General features: G+C 31.8%; 1 protein-coding gene across 3 annotated transcripts in view; it reads left to right on the top strand.

Moving 5' to 3' along the window:
• LOC115877120 (protein dopey-1 homolog) overlaps positions 1-21,499 on the top strand; it is a 51,169-nt gene that overhangs the window by 9,698 nt on the left and 19,972 nt on the right. For all 3 annotated transcript variants that reach the window (XM_030893232.1, XM_030893231.1, XM_030893233.1), the window contains 4 exons: positions 8,933-9,098; positions 10,480-10,669; positions 11,899-12,074; positions 16,699-17,667. In XM_030893232.1, the coding sequence (XP_030749092.1) occupies positions 8,933-9,098; positions 10,480-10,669; positions 11,899-12,074; positions 16,699-17,667 (1,501 nt within the window). The remainder of the gene's footprint in view (positions 1-8,932; positions 9,099-10,479; positions 10,670-11,898; positions 12,075-16,698; positions 17,668-21,499) is intronic.

The raw sequence follows: 21,499 nt of genomic DNA on the forward strand, positions 1-21,499 counted from the left end.
ATATATATATATATGGATATAACTTGTTCCCCATAAGATTTTTCTTTGGGCAAAACACAGAAAGATTAGTCAAAATACATGTCTACCGAGTTAGGAAGACACTTCGTGTTTCTGACCTTCAAAAAGCTTCATCAATACGGGAGGAATCAGCAACGATGTACTAGCGATCCTGAAAAAGAGAAAGAAAAGGAGAAGCAAACGAGGCACAAAGGCGCCATTTGCAGCTGGTCCGGCAGTAGCTTACAATTTGAAGCGTTTAGTAAAAATATCTATACCCTGTGGCGGATTCATCTCTTCAAAAAGTCCAATAGGTATTTCGCCACTTGTACTGTTCCAGATAAGTATACATATATATATATATATATATATATATATATATATATATATATATATATATATATATATATATATATATATATATATATATATATATATATATATATATATATATATATATATATATATATATATATATATATATAGCAAAATAAAACACTAAATCACCACAATACACCAAAACACTTTTACTTTTACACTGAACGCGCGTTTCGCTAACCATGTTAGCATCGTCAGCAGATGATTAAAAACTAGTTTATAATCATCCCGAAAAATACCTGTTATTATTGTCACTAAATTAGTCAATACAAAAGACTGGTTTGTTTGCCAATTATATGTCATTCACTCTGTGTCTGAAAGAGTTTCAACCCATTTACAAACTGTTTTTTTGAATGTTCTGAAAAAACAATTCTGAAATCTTTAAATAAGATGATTAGAGTCCATTTCACTTGTCCGAAAAAGTAGCAAAATAAGCGTTCGCCATTTACCGTTCTATGTAAAACTAGCTAGGTATTTTTACACAAATGAAGAAGGAAATTAAAGATAAAGGATTATACTATATCCGTATTTTAGCACATTTTTAGACAAATTCTTTATTTTTAAGATTTTGATGATTATTGGTCAAACATCAATAAAATATTCCTTATGTTTGGACAAAAATTTTCTCGAAAATAAAGACTTAATTTAAAATTCCGTTACAATATGGGCATAGATTGAAGTTTTCTGATTACAGTGATATATAATTTATATTGTTTTGTAACAAATTGCTCGCTATTTTATGGCAAATGCTGAAGCTCTGCAAACCTTAATCAAGCCTTAAACCGATCCTTACTGTAATTTACCAACTTGGTTAACCTGCTGTTACAATGAAATACACTCAAATACAGCATTAATTTCCCTGTGTATTAAGATGACAGACAAAACTCTCACTGTCGTGTATTGTCCCTTTGGGCATACTATGGGCATACTTTAATCTCTTACGACGCCGACGTATGTACTTAATCAGATTTTTTAAAGGTTTTTTTTATAAACCAGAGGCCTGGCCAGAATAGTTTTATTTGTCGTTATTAATTTTTCTATACGGTCTTATTTTTATTAAAACAAAATATCAATTTTGATTGCTTTAAAATCTACGAATAAGCTTTTATTTTTCTAAAAAAATATAACATTTTTTGCCTGAAAATGTCCTTTTTTTGAGTTTTCCAGCACAAAATAAAGCTTGGCTAAAATAGTAATTTACTAGCAGTACTATTACGGTAGTAGACAGTATTTTATTGTTAATTATTTGTATATGTATTATGAACAGAATTAGCACTTTATTGGGGTTTCATAAAGAGCGTTAATTCCAACGCATTAACTAGTAACATGAAAATATAGTACAGTAATGCACATCGTTACGTTAAAATTTGTGAGGAAACTGTTTGCGGATATTTACGTTCATGGAAATGGGGTACAGTCTAAAAATATTTATTAATATACAGTGTGATCATGAACACTAGTCATTAGTAGGTAACATGTAGTGATTTATATGTTAGAAAACACATGTAAATTACGTTATATATGTTTCATTCTTGAACTTGGCTATATTCTTGCGAGATCCTTTTTTTCCATTTTCTTATTAATTTTTGGATGTTGTCTATCAAAATTGTCCATTCTCCTACTGGACATACTTTAGCCAACTGTGTAAAAGGAGAGGATAAATGACAGTTACAATTGTGTATGTCATTTTAATTCACAATGAAATCTTTCCTGACTCGATGGACAGTCATTAATTTTGTTTATACGTGAAAGAAAGTGAGAAAAAACTATGCTGGATTTATCGAACCGTGGAGACATACTCGTATAAGTCTGGTATGCTTCAGATATACATATAATATACGGCCCTGGACACTTTATCTCCGTGGTCTGTATTTTATGCATGCGACAGAGATAAATATAAATGGCTGGTTGACAGATAGAGAGACAAAATCAAGAGCGGCATACAGGGTTGCCGGTTTTTACGTGTGTCGGCAGGGATGAATGGGGATAGGTAATAAACTTTGCATTTTTCTTTCTTCGACTTACAAGATCGCCATAACGATTTACTTCTAGACATGGTAAACTTTCTCTTGTCGGATTGGTATAAGTATATTATTATCTTAGACTTAAATAAATAAACTATTTTAGAAACTTTCATTCTACTACTGAAATGAAGATAATATATGAAGGGTCCAGGGGAAAAACTTGATAAGCGCCAATTTCTTAATTTTAGGATTTTACAATATTACAATAGCCCTACAAAATGTATAAACTGGCCGGGCAGTAAGTTGATAAATCGTATGATATATGTCCAGAGTTAGGTTAGGTTGCAGACTAGTACTGCTACAATTTGTAATAATGATTTTCATTTAAATTTTAACGAGTACAATCTAAATATTCTCTGACAATTGTCGCACAAATTATGAGAATTACCACCACACTTGTTCGCTATTTTCGTATAAAATCAAACATATTTAACTATTTTGAAGATCTAGTAATATAAATAAAAGCTACAACGTGATGCCTACTACCATTTTAGATGCAAAATGCAGCAGTGTTTTCTACAATTGTGGGGTGTATTACAATTTTTTTTCTGCGTATTTAAGAATAAATAATGAACTATTTTCAGTCCGACCTTGTATATGTCTAGTAAAAATATACAATACGCGGAAAGAATCTAATAACCACCAGCCGTCCAGTGCTCTCCCGTAAAATTAGTAAAATGGCGCTTATCAGGTTTTTCCCTTGAACCCTTCATATCTAAGCTAAATATAATTTATTACAGCTGTAGTAAAATGAGTTACTTGGGCAAAAAAAAGTTCCAGCCCTAGATGCAAGACAATAGTGATTGACGCTGACACAAATTACGATACAAAATACAATCTAATTTAAAATGGTATGTTCATATAGCAAAACTGAAAACTGAAAATATACGTATAACTGCAGCTTCACAATAAACATTCAAAAACTGATACCAAAAAACATAACTGTAAATAAATACAAAAATTAAAACAGCTGTAAAAAAATAAAAAAAATTTGGTTTGGGTTGGGACACGATCCTAGGACCTCTCGTTCCCGAAGCGACGGCCTTACCAATGGATTCAGAGCTGCTCTTGCAAAATTGGCTATAGCTAGGCGTTACTTTCCGCCGTTCATAAAATAAGGCGACAGCAAACGGCAACATTGGGCATGCGAGTTGACTAGTGGGACTTAGAAGCTTCTGTCTACATCATTTGCTGTCCTCCATTCCCGAATTTTAAGTTCCAGAGCTTTAGGCCCTGGGCTACTTGAGAACGGTTTTGAAAGGAGCTGTGCGCGATAGCCTGGTGCCTCCATATGGCGCGGAACAGTTCAGAGCTGCACAACTGCGTGAATGGAGGCCAGTAATTGTCACAAGTTAAAATCCAGACAACGATTTTACAATGACCCGATCGGTATATAACGAACTATGTATAACGAACGTGATGGCGAACCTTTGACATGCCTATTTAATGCCTATGACCCTTGGGTCAGACCACAGATTAAGTAATATTACTCATTCTGCTAGCCAGACACTGACCCACGCAAGATTTTTAACTGAGCCACGATTGCTCGACAACCATTTGTTTGTTTACGCTTTTATGTAGCTAGCTAGTTTAGATTTTCTAATTTGGTGTGCATATAATTAATATTCTAGTTGCATTTTTTCGAGCAATTTAAATGCTATCTATAACCTTCAGTTTGATCATTACAATTCTAAAATTGCGCATATTACGACAAATCCGTTTGTACTATTTGAAATACTGTAAAAGTGTTTACAAAATATCAAATAAAGTGTATAATTTTAAATCGTCAAATGGCGCTCATTTTTACCAGTTAAGCCAATTGAATTTTAATGATATTTAGTTTTAAAAATACTCAGTTAAAAGAATGTGCAAAGGGGCATTAGGCATTAGTGACCTACATGCTGGTCCTAAAAAATTATGAACAAAATTTTACCTACATCTCATAAAGGATCACCATCCCTGATACTATACTAAGGGTCGGCATTTCTGGTCTTGGGTGCCGGTTTTCATGTGTACGAAGAGTACGGCCAACACGCTTAGTAAAATAAGATGTACTGAATAGAGACAGAAGGCGAGTATTTTCCCAAGCGCATGGAATCTAGCGTCAGATTAAGTACTTATGTAATAAATACTTCGTATTTTTGCTTACTCCGACTAGTTCGCCATAACGACTCACTCCTGTACATTTAAACGTCGACCTAAAGGTTCGCTTGCCAGCGGGGTATATAACTTATATAAACAACCTACATTATATTGTTGATTGAAGAAATAAGAAGACGTGCAACCTTATGGGCGATTTCGTGGCATAAAACTTGTCCGAGATGTAGCTGGCGTTACCGTCAGCCTGTCCGAGAATTCCGAGATTTAGTTTAGCTCTGCGCCGCTGTGCGCTGATAGTCGTTTACACCGCAGCGGATAAAGAATACTGTATCGTAGTTTCTGTAAGTTCTGCTTTCAGTCGACAGAGAAGGGGTTGCCGGAGACAGTGTTGCCAGAACTACTGATTAATCCGTAGATTTACGGATTTTGGGTACAGTACGTTAATAATACGGATTTCCTATAATTAAACAATTTAATATAATATAATATGATTAAACAAAGAACGGCGTCAGAGTTGGCTTGGAAATAAATATCGCTGTGTTATTTCATAGGTAAAATATTATGGTAAATGTCAATAATTTCGTCATTTCCAAGCCAACTAAATGACTTTTTTCGATCATACGACATTAATATTATCACGAATAAATTTTCAATACATAAACATTGATTTTTCATCCAAATTTATTTACGTCAAACCCATTACAGATAGGTATTACACCTTGTAATATGGCACTGTTGCTTTCAGATCCATACACCGTCTTCGATATGCCTTCGCTGGCCGAATTAGAGAAAATAAGTGTTGTATGCGTTCACCGCAGAACGATTGGTGTCTCCACCGTACAGGGCTTGGGACGTAAGGGGAAATCAAATCAGCCTTATTGTCACGAATTCGCCCATTAGGTTGCGTATCTTCCCAATTCTTTCAATCAACGCTTATATAGTATGTTGTGTGTCCAAAGAGAGGATCCCTGACAGTGACGGTTCTGTCTGTCATTTTAATTCATAGATAAATTGTATTTCCTGTCATCTTTTGGATGTTGTCCATCGAAATCTTCCCTGACTCGTTGGACATACTAAATATATTAAAAAGGTTGGGTATTGAGGGTGAAATTTAATGTTGTATATCTGAGACACAATAGATCCTCGCGGCTGCAATGGAAGGTCTCCAAATGGTCTCCAATGTGGAATCTATACTTGGATAAAATACAAATATTGAGGGTCTATGTAAAAAACAAGATAAGTGAAAAATGAAGTATCGCTCACAAAAAACAAACATGGGTAAAAACCTTAAAATTTGAACATTAATGATATTAATCTACCTTGCGAAATCGTTGATTTGCCTTTTATATCTATATGTTGTAATATTATCAATTTTATCTAGTTTTTTATTAATTAGATTTAATAGTTTAGTTAGTGTAAATAAAGATAATGAAAACAATCAAAATAGGAATGTTTATAGAAACCGATTTGATAAGGAATACACCTGTTATTAGATTTTCGATATAACAAATATTTTTCTTCATATACAACCCATTTTTGTAATAGTTTTGACATTTTTATAACTAAGTATTTAAACCATGATTACTGAGATATCACCGAAATATTTTTGTTTTAAGCTGTTCTAGTTAAACTATTTTTTTAATAAAATAAAAAACACATAAAACCCTAAATTTTCACCCTTCTACCATCGACCCCTATTTTTTAATATATTAGTAATTCAATAATTCTTAACCCCGGTTGATAACTGATTTATTTATACACATAATCACTTGATCAGTTAGTTATCCCAGCCAGGTGTCTACCGGTGTCACTTCTGACTTCTGACCCAGTCAACAGCACGGAGGAGGGATGAGATTAATCCTAGGAATAATTTATATATGGCAAAACAACGTTTGCCAGGTCAGCTAGTTAAACTATAGATATTAGAAGCCATTCCACCTTGGTCCGCATTGGTTTACATACAGGATGTCCCTGGATGGTCTTTACAAGAGGAAAAACTTTTTTATTATTGACATTTTGCAAAAAATGCATTCTTCATATAAATTTTTGCTTGCTTTAAAATGGTCAATTCCGTTTATACTTTTCCCAATTTCTATAACCGTTTTAGAGAAAATACAAAAAAAAACTAAAATATTTTTGCTATAAAGTCCTAAAAATCAAATGAGTTTCTATTGTAATATACTTCCTTTTCATTCTTTGATAGATTGTTATTGGTAGAATTTTAATTAACGTCATATTTTTTTGCTGTTTTAAAATGTTAGAGACACAAAATTTATTTAGTTCAATGCTGCGGAAAGGGTGATAATAGTTATCGGAAAATGTGATACTTTAACAACAGCAAAGTAATCGAATGAAATCGAAATTATATTGCCATAGAAACGCCTTTTGATTTTTTGGACCAAAAATACACACTATATCTTCATGTTTTTTTTTAATTTTCTCTAAGACTGTATGAACATTTGGAAAATATAAACTAAAATATACTCTATAGAGGTAATTTATTTTAAAATTGGTCATATTTCAAAAATTTGTATTATAGATATAATATCTATGTATTTTTACATTATGCATTTTTTATATTATGCATGTGTTTTTTTTAATACCTTGATCTAGCGGATTATACTTCTTTTAAAAAACTTTTAATAAAATACTAAAGGAAATAAGGTCAATGTTTTGTTGTACAATGTTAAAAGAATTACCTCGTTTTAGTTCACATTTTGATTTATACTAATACTACGAGTTAATGAGTAATTTATTATCCAGATTACTGCGAACGAGTATAAAAGCTTGCAGTCATTTATCATAAAAATCGTTAGATTTTTATTTATTCCTATTTTTGTTACTGTTAAAATGTTAAATGTGTGGTTTTACAATTGTTGAATTCGAGGTATTAAATGAAATATGTGTAAACTGCAAACAGAAAAAAGATACACTGGAACAGCTCTATAATTATTACAGTTGGGGGTTGGAACTTTTCGCGTTACAACAGCAAAATTAAACGCTAACTCACCACAATACACCAAAACACTTTACTTTTACTGGACGTGCGTTTCGCTACCCATGTTAGCATCATCAGCAGATGATGAAAACTAACAGTTTTAAGAATATAAAACTGCTCTGATAATATTTAAAAATTTTCAATAAAATATTACAATTATTATAAAAAAATAAAAACAAAATTAATTTTTGAATTAAAAAATGTCACCTTCGTGGTGCTCACGCAAAAATTAAAATTAGTTGCAAATTTTAAAATTGTTTTTAATAACAAAAAAAAAGGTTTCTGGTAGGCTCTAAATTATTTCACTAAAATTTGTTGGGGTTACCATACCCAGAACCACAAATATAATACATCGAAATTTTATCAGCCACCTCTGAGTAAATTTAATGTATATTTCAAATACCCTGTAAAATATACAGTGTCCTTTAAATGTAAAAACAATCTAAGCCACTGTTCTAGAAAAATTTTACTAGTAATTTGCTCAGTATATTTTCTACCTTCAAAAATTTAAACTTATCTCTTTGTATTGCTATCCGAGTGGGATATATGGCTACTATAGCCCGATTGTTCATGTTCACACTCGGTTCAGGGTGAGTTCAGATTTAAGCCTAGTTTAAAATTTTAATAAGCTGTACAATGGCTTCTTATCGTTGAAATTAGTTCATAAATTAGGTATTTCACTATTAAAATTGAGCCAGCCTTTTTTGGAGGCTTAAACTGGGCATTTAATCATCTTATACTACTAGAAACATACCTAAATAGAATTTCCTAGTTCAGAGTTTACTTGAACTCGAGTTTAAGCTATGTTTGTACAACCTGGCCTTAAGGTGAGTTTATATGCATCCGTAATGCGTCGTCTGTAGTTCCGTCACTCCAATCATATTTAAGTATGAGCCGTTATTTTTGAAATTAAACCAATAAAATTGCATAAAATCTACGACGGGCGACGCATGACGGATGCTTATGAACTCATACTTATTCCCAGTTCTACAAACAGAGCTTAAACTCGGAAATTTTATTGAGGTATATTTTTCTTGTATAAGATTATAAGATGATTAGAAGTCTAGTTTAAGCTTCGAACATGGCTGGCTCCAATATAAATCGTCAAATACATAATTTTGGTAATGAATGATTGAACTAATTTCTACGATAAGAAGTCATTGAACAATCTATTAAAATTTTGAACCTAGTTTAAGTCTGAACTCATCCTTAACCGAGTATGTACACCGGAGCCTAAAGGTGTGTTTATATGCATCCGTAATGCGTCGTTATATTTAAGTATAAACTGTCATTCTTGAAATAAACCAATAAAATTGCTTAAAATCAACGACTGACGATGCATTACGGATGCATGTAAACCTACACTTAGGGTACTACTGAACTGAAGAGTGATGATTTTCATATTTTGAAAACCCTTTATTTTAATATTTCTCAGGTCTTTTTCCTTTAATGGGTCATGCCGCCATGAACATACGTCCAACGTTGTTGATGATATACGAAACACATTTTGTACCTTTAGGAGATAGATTGCGACCAGCACTGAGCGGTTTTCTTAGCGGAATATTGCCGGGTTTGGATACTGGATCTGACCATTTTGATAGGTAAATAATAAATAAATAAATAAATAAAATGCCTTTATTGTCAAAAAATTTTTCAATTTGTGGACAAAGGTAAACTAACAAACAAAGTAAAAAAAAACAAGGTACACAAACAAACAAAAGACAATACAAAACATTATACAAATAATATTGTCAGTCTTATTGTTAAAATAAACATATATAAATGTTTACAATGTCAAAGAACAAAAAAAAATTAAAATAATATTCAAAAATATTTAGCCAGTTTATAGCAAAATATCAATGACCTCTAAATAAATTAATTTCGATGTCATTAGTAAATATAGCATTAGGTATATGTAGTTCGATTTACGAAAGAAAACGATTACGTAATACTGGAGGATTCTAAATATTAACAAATGAATGTATATTGCTGATAAATTCATTCCATTCCTTTTGTTTTTATGACAGGTACTTTCAGGGTGCATCCACACTATCCTAAAAACGGCGTATCGGCGTAACGGCGTAACGACCTTGAATCGATTTCCAGTAATTCTATTGGCTGAATTTTTTGACAGATGTATTTGACAGATAAAATTTTTGACAGATGAATTTTTCAGCCAATAGAATTACTGGAAATCTATTCAAGGTCGTTACGCCGATACGCCGTTTTTACGATAGCGTGGATGCACTTTCAGCCGTTTGTCACTGTGAATAATATACGCGACGAGAATATCTGTGTCTGTCTATGTTTAATACAGGAATTGACGCAAGTTTTCTCATTTTAAATTATTTAAGTATTGGCTTCGCATATCTTTTCTGAATAACAATATCCTAATACAATCGTCTTCTTTCATGATTCCTCTTCTACAGGGTGGTCCGAATTGTTTTAGGGAACATATTACAGGGAGACATATTACAGGCAGAATATTCTATTGATAAAAATAAGTAAAAAAGTTCGTATAAATTTATGTCTTCAAAGGCTTCTCTTTGAAGATACGGGGTGAAATTTCGACACCCTGTATATTTTTATTTCTATTGTTTCCATATAATTTCTGAACTGATATAAATATTTGGATAAAAATTGAGAAATTTCATTCCAGTGCCAATATGACTTATTATTATTATTAATATTGGAATCAAATTTCTCATGTCAAAAAATATCCAGACACCAACTTTCGTACACATATTTACATTAATTCATTAGAAATTATTTGGAAAAAATCGAAATAAAAATACACCAAACCAAACTTCGACACCCTGTACGAAGCCATTTTAGGACATCAATTTATACTAATTTTTTACTTATTTTTATTGGTAAAATATGTTTCAGGAGTTTCCCGAATGCAATTCGGACCATCTTGTATATTATTTTTTTCTCTTTATCTCCAGAAAGATTAATAGAATAATGCTTTTTGTATTACAGAACTAATTTATTATTAGAAAACGTTTGTGAAGGTGTGGAGCCGGCTTATTTTTATACTTGCATCTGGCAATGCGTCGCTAATAACAGTCCCGTTCGATTACCAGCAATTACTTACGTCTTGTCTCATTATAATCGAAAATTAGCCATGGAAGATCAATTGCATCTAATGGGACACGATATCGGATTAATGGTACAATTTTCTATAATATATTACCTACATACAGTGATAGTCAAAACGTTATCAAATATTTTTTTTATTATGAAGTTATCATAAAATATTTTATGCGAAATCAATTCATTATGACCAATATAAAAAAAAGTTTGGTATTCGTCATATTTTAAAGTATTATGTATGAATGACAAGAATGCCTTCTAAACATTTTAAAAACTGGCGGATTTAGGCAAAACTAATACTCCTAAATAATAGTTAACTGTTATTTTGAAAATAATACTATTCTGTTATTTATTGGTTTTAAGCAATCAATACTTCAAAAAAAAGAGCCTATATTTAATATTCAATAGGTACATGACAAAGGACTTAACACGGGCTGTTATTTTGTATCTGCTATTTTCTTAAAGTAACAAGTGCTGCGTCTAGTAAAATTCTGTGTTGCGGCGTCGTAGAATGAGTGATAGGGGGGTTAATCACCGCGACCTTAAAGATCTATTGTGTCCATCTTTCTTGAGTTATAACTCATCATACAGTTTATAACTCACATGGGGATCTTCCTGTTGTAGGAGGGACAGGGTATTTCCCATCCTCCTCTGACAACAGATGTTCATCCTCCGAGGAGCGGGCATTTACCTCCTACGAGGGTATACACCCTTCCCCGCTTGTGGTTTAGCCCTTCGCGCCCTTCACAGTCAAGGAACTTGTCTCCGGTTGAGGTACCCATAAGGTGGAGACTGGAGAATATATCTCCATTTTCTCCACCTCTTTAACTTGGTCCCTCCTTAGACATGATATATGACCTGTGTTGTCCCGAATATATAATAGAGGATATATCCCTTTTTCTCTATTCCCTCCTTGGATTTGAAGTCTACACCGCAAGGAGTCAGTCCCCTTCTACAGAGGCCCGCATGTAGAAGTGTAAGGGAGACGAGAATACAATGGGTTGCCCCCTGGTGCCCCAAGGTTGAGACCAGTAGAGTCTTCTATCTAGCCACGCTATGGTGCATATGCGTAATGTTGAATTCTGAACAACTTTTATATGCGATAAACATATATTGTCATTTAATGTCCAGTTTTCGGATAGTTGATGCATTATATGCCAGAATTATGTTTTCTAGTACTAGACGTGCTGAATTGATTTTTCAAAAATATTTTACCGATAACTTCAAAATAAAAAATTCCATTTACTGCAATTTTTTTTATGATCACTGTATTAGTCACTTATTTTATTTTATTTATTTTTTTAGGTATCAGGCCTATGCGCCGCTGTTCAAGATTCAAGCGTTTTAGTACAAAGATCGGCATTGGATTTGCTAATAATTTGTTTTCCCATGCAAAATAAACAACTTCTGTACGCCGATATGGTAAGGTTGGTGACAGCGGCCTTATCTACCATTTTAAGGAGAGATATGTCTTTAAATAGGTTAGCAGTTTATTTACCCGTATTTTATAAAATAGAAATTGTTGACAATTACGGATATTACATTATTTACTTTAATTCAAACTGGATTTTCGTGACTTGAAGGACAGATATCGAAGTAGGAATTTACTTAGTTCTATAGATTCTTTGTCAAGGTCAGCTGAAGGCTTACTATGTTTATGCAGCTGGCCTTGATTAGCGAAAAAATCTTTAAAGCACTACTGTTTTACGTAAAAAAATGGAATTTATTGAAATGAAGGGACTGTACATGATCAAGACTTTTGTGATCACGCGTGTTTTGTGCAATGCCAGATAATTCTTATGGGTAACTACGTTAGAACTTTGAATAAAAAGATTAAGTAAGGGGTATAACTCTATCCATGTATTCATGTATGGTTGACGGTATCGACATCATAGGTCCCTATCATGATACAAAGAATGCAAGATATGATATTGCGCAGGTTGCTCACTACGTCAGAGGTGATAAACGGCACCATTGGTCGGCGAGCCCCGTGCGCCAATTTCAAATTGTCAAACAGATGACACATAATAAATGTGAAAATAATTTTTCAAATGTCAAGCTCGATGATTTGACATAACTTTTGGGTTATGTCCTAATTCTTCCCTATTTTAGGTCTTTTTTTATTAGTGGCAATTGAATAATATGGATATTTTTTTTGCGGTAATGGCGTATGACGTCACAGGTGGTATGCGCAAACTTAACGAAATTGGAGCCGTTATCGATCATACCTTGTTTTCTTTGTACCATGGGTCCCTATCATTGACAGTTCTGTTTGACGTTTCAAGGCCCGTTCTCGCAACTACATTCTATCGCTGACTACACTGAATGACACTTCAAAGAACCAATGAGAGTTGTACTAAATTTAAAATTGACAGCTCTTTGAATTTTGTACAAATCTCGTTGGTTCATTTGACGTGTCGCTTGAATTTTATTTTAAATTTTGTGGATTTGTTTTACTGATCTTATTTTATATTATTTATTTTACAATTGGTTTTGTTAGAGGGTAAATATAGGAAGAAATTGTGCTAGAACTGAAATTAACAGTGTGTGACACTATTATGACTTACCGGAAAAGACCGTGAAATAGTTAGTTATGCAGCGTGGGGTAGACCTCGGTCAAAAATCGAAAAAAATTATGGAATAACTTTTCACTGGTAAATGACAATATAATACCGTATGATCGAGAAAAAACGGCGTCAGCGTTGGCTATGAAATGAAAATCGCGGTCATTTTATACGTAAATTTATACGGGAAATGTCATCGATCGTCATTTCCCAGCCAACTGAACGCCGTTTTTTTTTCGATCATACGGTATGCGTTACGTGTAGTAAACCAATCATTTATGAAATTTACTTGAAATTAACTAATCATATGTTTTTCTTGCATTTGCGCTTTTTATTTACTACTTGTCAAAACTAATCAAGATACGCCAATTTGATTTACTTATAAACAAATTTATTACTTTATAACTTATAAAAATATATACAGGGTGGTCCGAATTGTATTCCGGAAACTTCGGGAGCATATTCTGCAGATAAAAATAAGTAAAAAAGTTCGTATAAATATATGTCCTAAAATGCTTTGTTTCGGAAATACAGGGTGTAGAAGTTTCATTTTTATTTCGATTTTTTCCAAATCTAAAGTAACGTCAATATTTGGATGAAATTTGGTATCTGGGAGTTTTTTGATATGAGATATTTGATTTTGATGTCAATATGACTTTTACTTGTAGAGGACGCCACCTACATATTTTTAACTTGTTTGAAGAGTAAGAACTTTTCGTCCGTACCTGTATAAAACTACTAAGTAAAAAAATATATATTTACGACATTTTTAACGTAAAAAAGATCTCTTAATAAAAATCGCTACGAGTAATAGTTCTCGAGATATTTGAAATCGAAATTATCAATACGAAAATGTATATTTTTTCACTCAGTAGTTCTATACAGGTACGAACAAAAAGTTATTACTTTTCAAAACAGTTAAAACACATGTAGGTGGCGCCCTCTACAAATAGAAGTCATAATGACATCAAAATCAAATTTCTCATGTCAAAAAACTACCAGACACCAGTTTTCATCAAAATATTGATGTTACTTCATAAATTATTTGGAAAAAATCGAAATAAAAATGAAATTTCTACACCCTGTATTTCCGAAACTAAGCATTTTTGGACATACATTTATACGAACCCTGTATTTCTAATAAAAATAGAAAACAATTTTAATAACTTCTAACATTTATTGACGAGTAAAATAAAACAACAAATCATTGAGTCTACTCTGCATTATATTTTTACACGTTTTAACTAAAATTAGAACAGCACTGATAAACCGGAATTTAAGCCAGCCATTTTATGTCCCATCACGCCCAACCTAAGTTTTTTGATATACTCCTTTCTTAATATTTTTATTGAAAGCATTAGAAGATTTTTAGGTATGAAAGTCACAGCCTTCTTGATCAGATCGATTTTTTGCTTATATTTTATTTGTAAAAATATTGGGTGCCTCAGTACTGTTGTTCAAGATACAAAACTTTTCTCTAAATTTATTATTAAACAAGTTTTTAATTTGGAAATGTTTTAAAATAGTTTACAGATAAGTGGAGTATTTCGTCTGCAAGCGTTATCTTATTATGTTAGGATAATCTGCGATAAAAGTTCAGGTTGTTTGCTCTTATCTTTTTTTATTAGTAATTATCGAAACATTGTTTCTTAACCGTTTTGGGAAAATGGGAAGTACAATATTATACAGGGCGTGCCAAAAAGTTCGCAACAAATGGGATTTTTTTATTAATGAGTTATTGATAAAAAAAATAATGCAGAAACAATGGCGCATCCAGAGATTAAGTTTGGGAAGGGTAGTGTCAATATTTAGCTAATTCAAAATTAAATTTTGCTAAAGGTATTGTGACTATGGAACAAATAAATTGGATTGGTCTGGATTTTCTATTTTGAGTGGTTTTAAATTTCTTTTGTGTGAATTTTATTTTATTTCTTTTTTATTACATCTTCTTATTTATAAATCTTTCTGGGAGGTATAATTACCCCCATTACCCCTCCCGTATATGCGCCCCTGTGCAGGAATAATCAGCATTATGAATAACAAAAATAAATTATTTATTTAATTATTAAGTAAGATTAGGTGGAGACAATTACAAAAAAATTGAAAGTGAAGAGTTGTACAGAATTTATAATTCTTTTATTATCATTAAAATAAGATAGTTGTGGAATATTTGACATATTATGTCAAAACTATTCTTTTTACCATTGGGCATTCAGCAGTGGGATTCTGTAAGCTTCATAGCGCGATTTTTTTTGTCTAGCCTATTTCTAAACAATAATTGATGGGTCACTAGACAGGAAATATGTTTACAGAATCGGGCCTCTGACGTAATATCGTATAATCTTGATTTCAATAAGTCAATGATATAAAAAAACTATTTGTTAAGAACTTTATAACTTTAAATATTATAAACTTCTTGGATAAACCTATGCCATTACACACAACTTTGTTTACGTGACTTTAACATGCACTTTTCTAGTTAATTTTTTCTAGAACAAAGTTATCGTATAAACCTATGCTTCTCTCTGCGAGAGCTACTAATCAGCTCTAATTGCGCAGAACGATATTGGACGTAATTGTTAACTTCGGTTTTTCATTGTAACAATGCTATTTTATAAATTTTGACATATTCAATTTTACTAAAATTTTAATTTGTTTCATAAAATCAACATATACATGGAAGAAAGACTGACGATTGAGTAGTCAGTGTTAAAGACAAAGGCAATCAGAAATATCGCTGATTTTCTTTTTTTGTCTTCAACAAAAATGAAGCCAATTTAGTTATCCCGAAGTTTTTAAGATCTAAGTTTATTTAATTTTTTTATTTTAATTTTATAATATACACAAATATTCTTATTATACGTATGTGCTATCATTTTCCTAGAGTTTTAATATTTAATATATTTTTATGTATAGTAATTTTGCAAATATAGTTAGGTATGGCTACCCACGGAAAATCCTTGAATTGAATGTTTGTTTATTTAATGTAATACAAACATAATGATAGCTTAACGTAATTATGCAAATTGATTTTAATTTTTACTACTCATTACTCTACCGGGTGATACCGAAATTGTTGCATAAACACATATTGATTGTAATCGATATATCGAATATTATTTATTAATTTATATTGTTAATTTTTCACTGAGTTATCAAAACAATTTGACATTAAAGAGACTAGAGAGGCATTTTTAGTTGTCGACAATATCAAAACTAATCTTGAATGTTCTTGAAATTTAGAATAAAAAGCGGTTCTACAGTAATATGTACTAAGAATTAAATATGTCTGATTACTTAAAGAAAGACTTTTAATATAATGGTTAAATGTCTTTTTTCTAACCTCGTGCTCACTTACGGTTAATCCGGATGTTATTCAATTGTTTTTTAATGGGAAATGTGAATTTTGATGAACTGTATTTTAAATTTATACGATAATAAATCAATGAAATGACGGTCTGTGCGACAATTTCGTCGTCACCTGGTATAATTTATGTTACTATATGGATATGTTATTTCTAAAAAATATTGTTTGTTTTAGACGTTTATATTCGTGGCTTCTTGAAACAGAAACAAATAATTTACCACTAGTCCAAGTAGAAGGCGAATTAAATAAAGAAGTTTCGGATCCTAAAAAACACTCGATAGCCTACGATCTTTTAAACGATGGAATAAAGAATATATTGAAAAAGGCAATTTCAGTTGTTCCTCTTGACGTGAAACCTTATAGGCTTTTAACGTCTTTGTTTGAGAAACCACAAATTGGTCCTGTGATTTTAGATGGCATCTTATACGACATATTTCGAACTTTATATTTGTCATGTCTTAATCTCCAAAGACATAAAAATCAGTCAGTAAGATGTGTGTCGTTTAATGGAGATATAAATAGTTTAAAAAACGATGACAAGCTTTTGAATAAGCAGTTTGTTAGTAAAAATTGTCAGGAACTAGTGAAAAATGCAAATTTGCTATTTAACACACTCCAAAGTTACTATATTTGGTCGTACATTGAAAGATTGTACGACGAAGCCGTTAAGAATATAAAAAAATATAAGTACCGAGACCGCTGTCAAGTTAATGAAATTGGTAGTGGACAACCGTACATTCTAGAATTATGCATTTTAACGGACTTTCTATTAGATATTATCCCTATAGAGTCATATGGAGAGAATACTTCAAATATTTTACCTAACTTATTTAACAAAATAATTAAAGTGTCAAGCTCTTGCGTGGCCGATTTAAACCATTATGAAATATCGAAAAGTCTAGAATTGTGTACGAAAATTCTTATGAAGATACAACCTCTAACTATGACTCAGTTACAAACGGAAACTGAACAGGCAGCTAGTACGTTGGATAATTCGGAAAAAGTTGCGGTTGGTACTGTTAAAATTGAAGCTGACGAGCAACGAACGATAGAGAAAAGTAAATCTGACTCCAGAATTAATGAGAACTTAAATGAATTTCCTGATAAGAATGAATTAACTGTAGAGGATTTAGCAAGGGAAAGGTAAGTTTTTCCTATAAAATTTCTTAATGCAAATATCGCATTTTTCTTATTTTTATCACTTTTATTAAAAAACGCTATCTCATATACAGGGTGGTTTGAATTATACTCGGGAAACTTCGGCCAGAATATTCTGCAGATAAAAATAAATAAAATAGTTTGTATGAATTTATGTCCTAAAATGGTTCGTTTCTGAGATACAGAGTATAGAAGCATAGTAGAAGGAAAAGAGTAGTTGCACTCTCCCTAATATTTTCTACCAGTTTTTACAATCTGTCGAATATCGGCAGATTGCAGAGCGTTTCAGTTGAGTTCCGTCCGTCGACCTGCGAGGTACGAGCGTTGCGTCCCAGCACAGAGACGGATTGACAAAAAATGAGTGCCTTACGGTGTGCTGCTATTGGTTGTAGTAATAATTTAAAAAATTGTTCTTTGAGTTTTTTTTGAGAGTCATTTTTGATCATGTTTGTGTTCAGGTTAGTTTTCTCATGACTACTTAATAATTTGATACTATTTTCATTAAAACCTCAATTTTTTATCGATTTTACTTTTGACAACCATCCCTTACTTGCTGTTTAACGAACTGTACCATCACTGAACAAAAATTTGCTAGTACCAAAAGTACCTAAAAAACGGGAAATCCCGGTTCCTTAGAGGCATGGTACCGAAATTACCGGTTCCGAAAAATAGCTCCGGTTTCGAAAACGCTATAACGTACCATAACCGTGAATCGCCCTATACAGGGTGAGTCTTAAATAAGTGCATATATTTTTAGGGGTAGTATATTTTGGCCCCAGAAATATGAGGATTTTCCTACGCAATTTTTTTTTGATAAAAAAAATCTGGAATTTTTTTTATTTTTTAGTTGAATAACATAATTTCTTGATAATATGGTAACTAGGGTTCAGAACCGGAAATTCTCGGTTCTTTTGAGATATCAAAGAACCGGGACTCGAAATTATTAATTCCCGGTTCTTTCGGTACCTTCGGGACTCGGTAACAATGTGTTGTTCAATGTATTAGTTATCCAATGAAAATTACTTAACCAATATATTATTACAAAACAAACACATTAATGTGAAAATTAAAATTGTTTTAAATTAAAAAAAAAGTTGTAGAAAACCTTTGAAATAGATAATACATAATATAAAAATATGTCATTATATATTTTTTCCGCATTTCTTCCCATCAGAAGATTTTCAGATACAGAAGAATTGTTACTTCTACGAAATGTGAAAATATTCAGTTTTCAAGCAAATTTTTACTCGATGATCAATTTTTTTTATTTTATTTTATTGTGAACTCATATTTTCCTAAATACATCTCTGTGAAACTATAGCGAGTGCCACGACTATACTTCGCCTAGTTATAGACCACGACTATCAGCTACGTCAGTGGTCAGGGGACGCGAGAACAAGGTCATATAAAATGGCAGAAAAAGAACAAAGGATTTGACAAGGAGTAAAGCTACTAGTTTTCTTATACTATGATAGAAGTTTCGTTTTTATTTCGATTTTTTACCAAATTATTTTTCAACTAACGCCGATATCTAGATGAAAATTGGTGTCTGGGTGTTTTTTGACATGAGAAATTTGACTTTGATGTCACTATGGCTCCTACTTGTAGGGGGCGCCACCTATATGATTTTTCAATGTTTTGAAGAGTAATAACTTTTCGTCCGTGCCTGTATTCCACTATATAGCACTGAGTTTAAAAATATGCATTTCCGCAGTATTTTACGCAAAAAAGGTCTCTCGGTAAAAATCGCTAAGAGTAATGGTTCTCGAAATATATTGAATTGAACTAGTCAATACATATCATTGGCGAAATTTGTTGAAACTAAAAATGTTGACTAGATAATTATTAGACTAAAATAATAAATTTGAAACGTCTTTGTGCCAAAGGTTCAGCCGAAATTGTCTTATCATAATTACTTCTAGAAAAATGTATGATTAATTTGAAAAAAAGTTCCCAAATTTCCCATTTCAGTCAAATAATTAGTCAACATTATATGTTTATTTTTTGACAGTAATGACATGTATTGACTCTTTTCATTCCATGTATCTTAAGAGTGGTTGCTCGTAACGATTTTTACCAAGAGACCTTTTTTTACGAAAAAAAAAATCAATAATAAAGGATATTTTTCACTCAGTAGTTTTATAAAAATCATGTGGCGCCCCCTACAAGTAGGAGTCAAATTTCTCACGTCAAAAAACATCCAGACAATTGTGTAATTCAAAAATTATTGGGAAAAAACCGAAATCCCCGAAACGAAGTATTTTAGGATATAAATTTATACAAACTATTTTACTTATTTTCATCTGAAGAGTATGTTGCCTTGTGATAGTTTTATATTATAGTTCCAACATGACTGTGCATTTTTTATACTGGATATTACCGTATGTTGGAAAAAAAAACGGCGTTCGATGGGTGTGAAATTACCGATCAATGATGTAATATAATGTAACATAGAAAATGTTATTCTTCATAGAAACTGACAGCTGTCTTTATTTCCAAGTCATCTCCGACGCCGTTTTTTGGCATTTAATTCAATAATTGATACCAATTTTTTTTAATTCAATAATTGATACCAATTCATACCAATTATTGGTATTATTTATATATTTTTTGTTCTTTCCCCTGTGTGAAATGATTTGGCCGATCATGCGCATTTGAATATAAATTTATAACTTTCATCTGCTGCAATATGATAGCTACTGTTATAGTACTGGGTATACCGATTTAGTCATTTTAGAAGTGTGGTCTGGATTTTAACGTGTAAGATAGAGAATAATATACCGGTATAATACTGACCGGTTGACAGACAGACAGACAAAATTAAAGCGGCATACAGTGTTGCCGGTTTTTACGTTTGTAGGAAAATTTGTGTAGAAAAAAAACTATTTTAAAAACTTTCATGTAATACTACTGAAATGAAGATAATATATCTAAGCTAAATATAATCTATTACATCTGTAGTGAAATCAGTAACTAATTGTGAAAAATAAGGTTCCAACCCTAGATGCAACATTTTCCATAAACGTCTACTTGTGCGGTTTGAACTTTTGATGCAAGATCCGGCAATACCGCATAGAAGAAATGTATCAACCCAACTTTTATCTCTTTAATATATTTGATTTTCCATTAAGCTGCCTACATCACTGTCTTACACGTTAAAATCCAGACCACACTTCTAAAATGACCAAATCGGTATAATTTTAACAATTTAAATGGCCAGAATTTTAAAATAAGCTTGATTTGGTATTAATGAATATCTATTTGATTTGTTGTGGATAAATTTCAAACATATGGTTATAAATTCATATGTTTTGTAAATAATTTAATATTAACAATAAAACGTATTGTTTTATGGATAATACAACTATAAGCATGTCATTTTTTACAGAGTTAACATATCTTTATCTAATCTAATCTCAAAACTTTTCAAAATGAAATTTTATTTATTTTGTGCATGAAAGTTTATAAATAATACTTATTTGCCACAATTTTTATATACAGGGTGCTCCCAATTGTATTCCGGAAACTTCGGCAGCATATTCTGCAGTTTAAAATAAGTAAAAAAGTTCGTATAAATGTATGTCCTCAAATGCTTAGTTTCGGAGATACAGGGTGTAGAAATTTCATTTTTATTTCGATTTTTTCCAAATAATTTATGAAGTAACATCAATATTTGGATGAAATTGGTGTCTGGGAGTTTTTGGACATGAGAAATTTGATTTTCATGTCAATATGACTCCTACTTGTAGAGGGCGCCACCTACATATGCTTTAACTGGTTTGAAGAGTAATAACTTTTCATCCATACCTGTATAAAA

The sequence above is a fragment of the Sitophilus oryzae genome, unplaced genomic scaffold (genome assembly GCF_002938485.1).
Source record: "Sitophilus oryzae breed Bouriz unplaced genomic scaffold, Soryzae_2.0 scaffold_1442_pilon_pilon, whole genome shotgun sequence".
Taxonomy (NCBI): Eukaryota; Metazoa; Arthropoda; class Insecta; order Coleoptera; family Curculionidae; genus Sitophilus; species Sitophilus oryzae.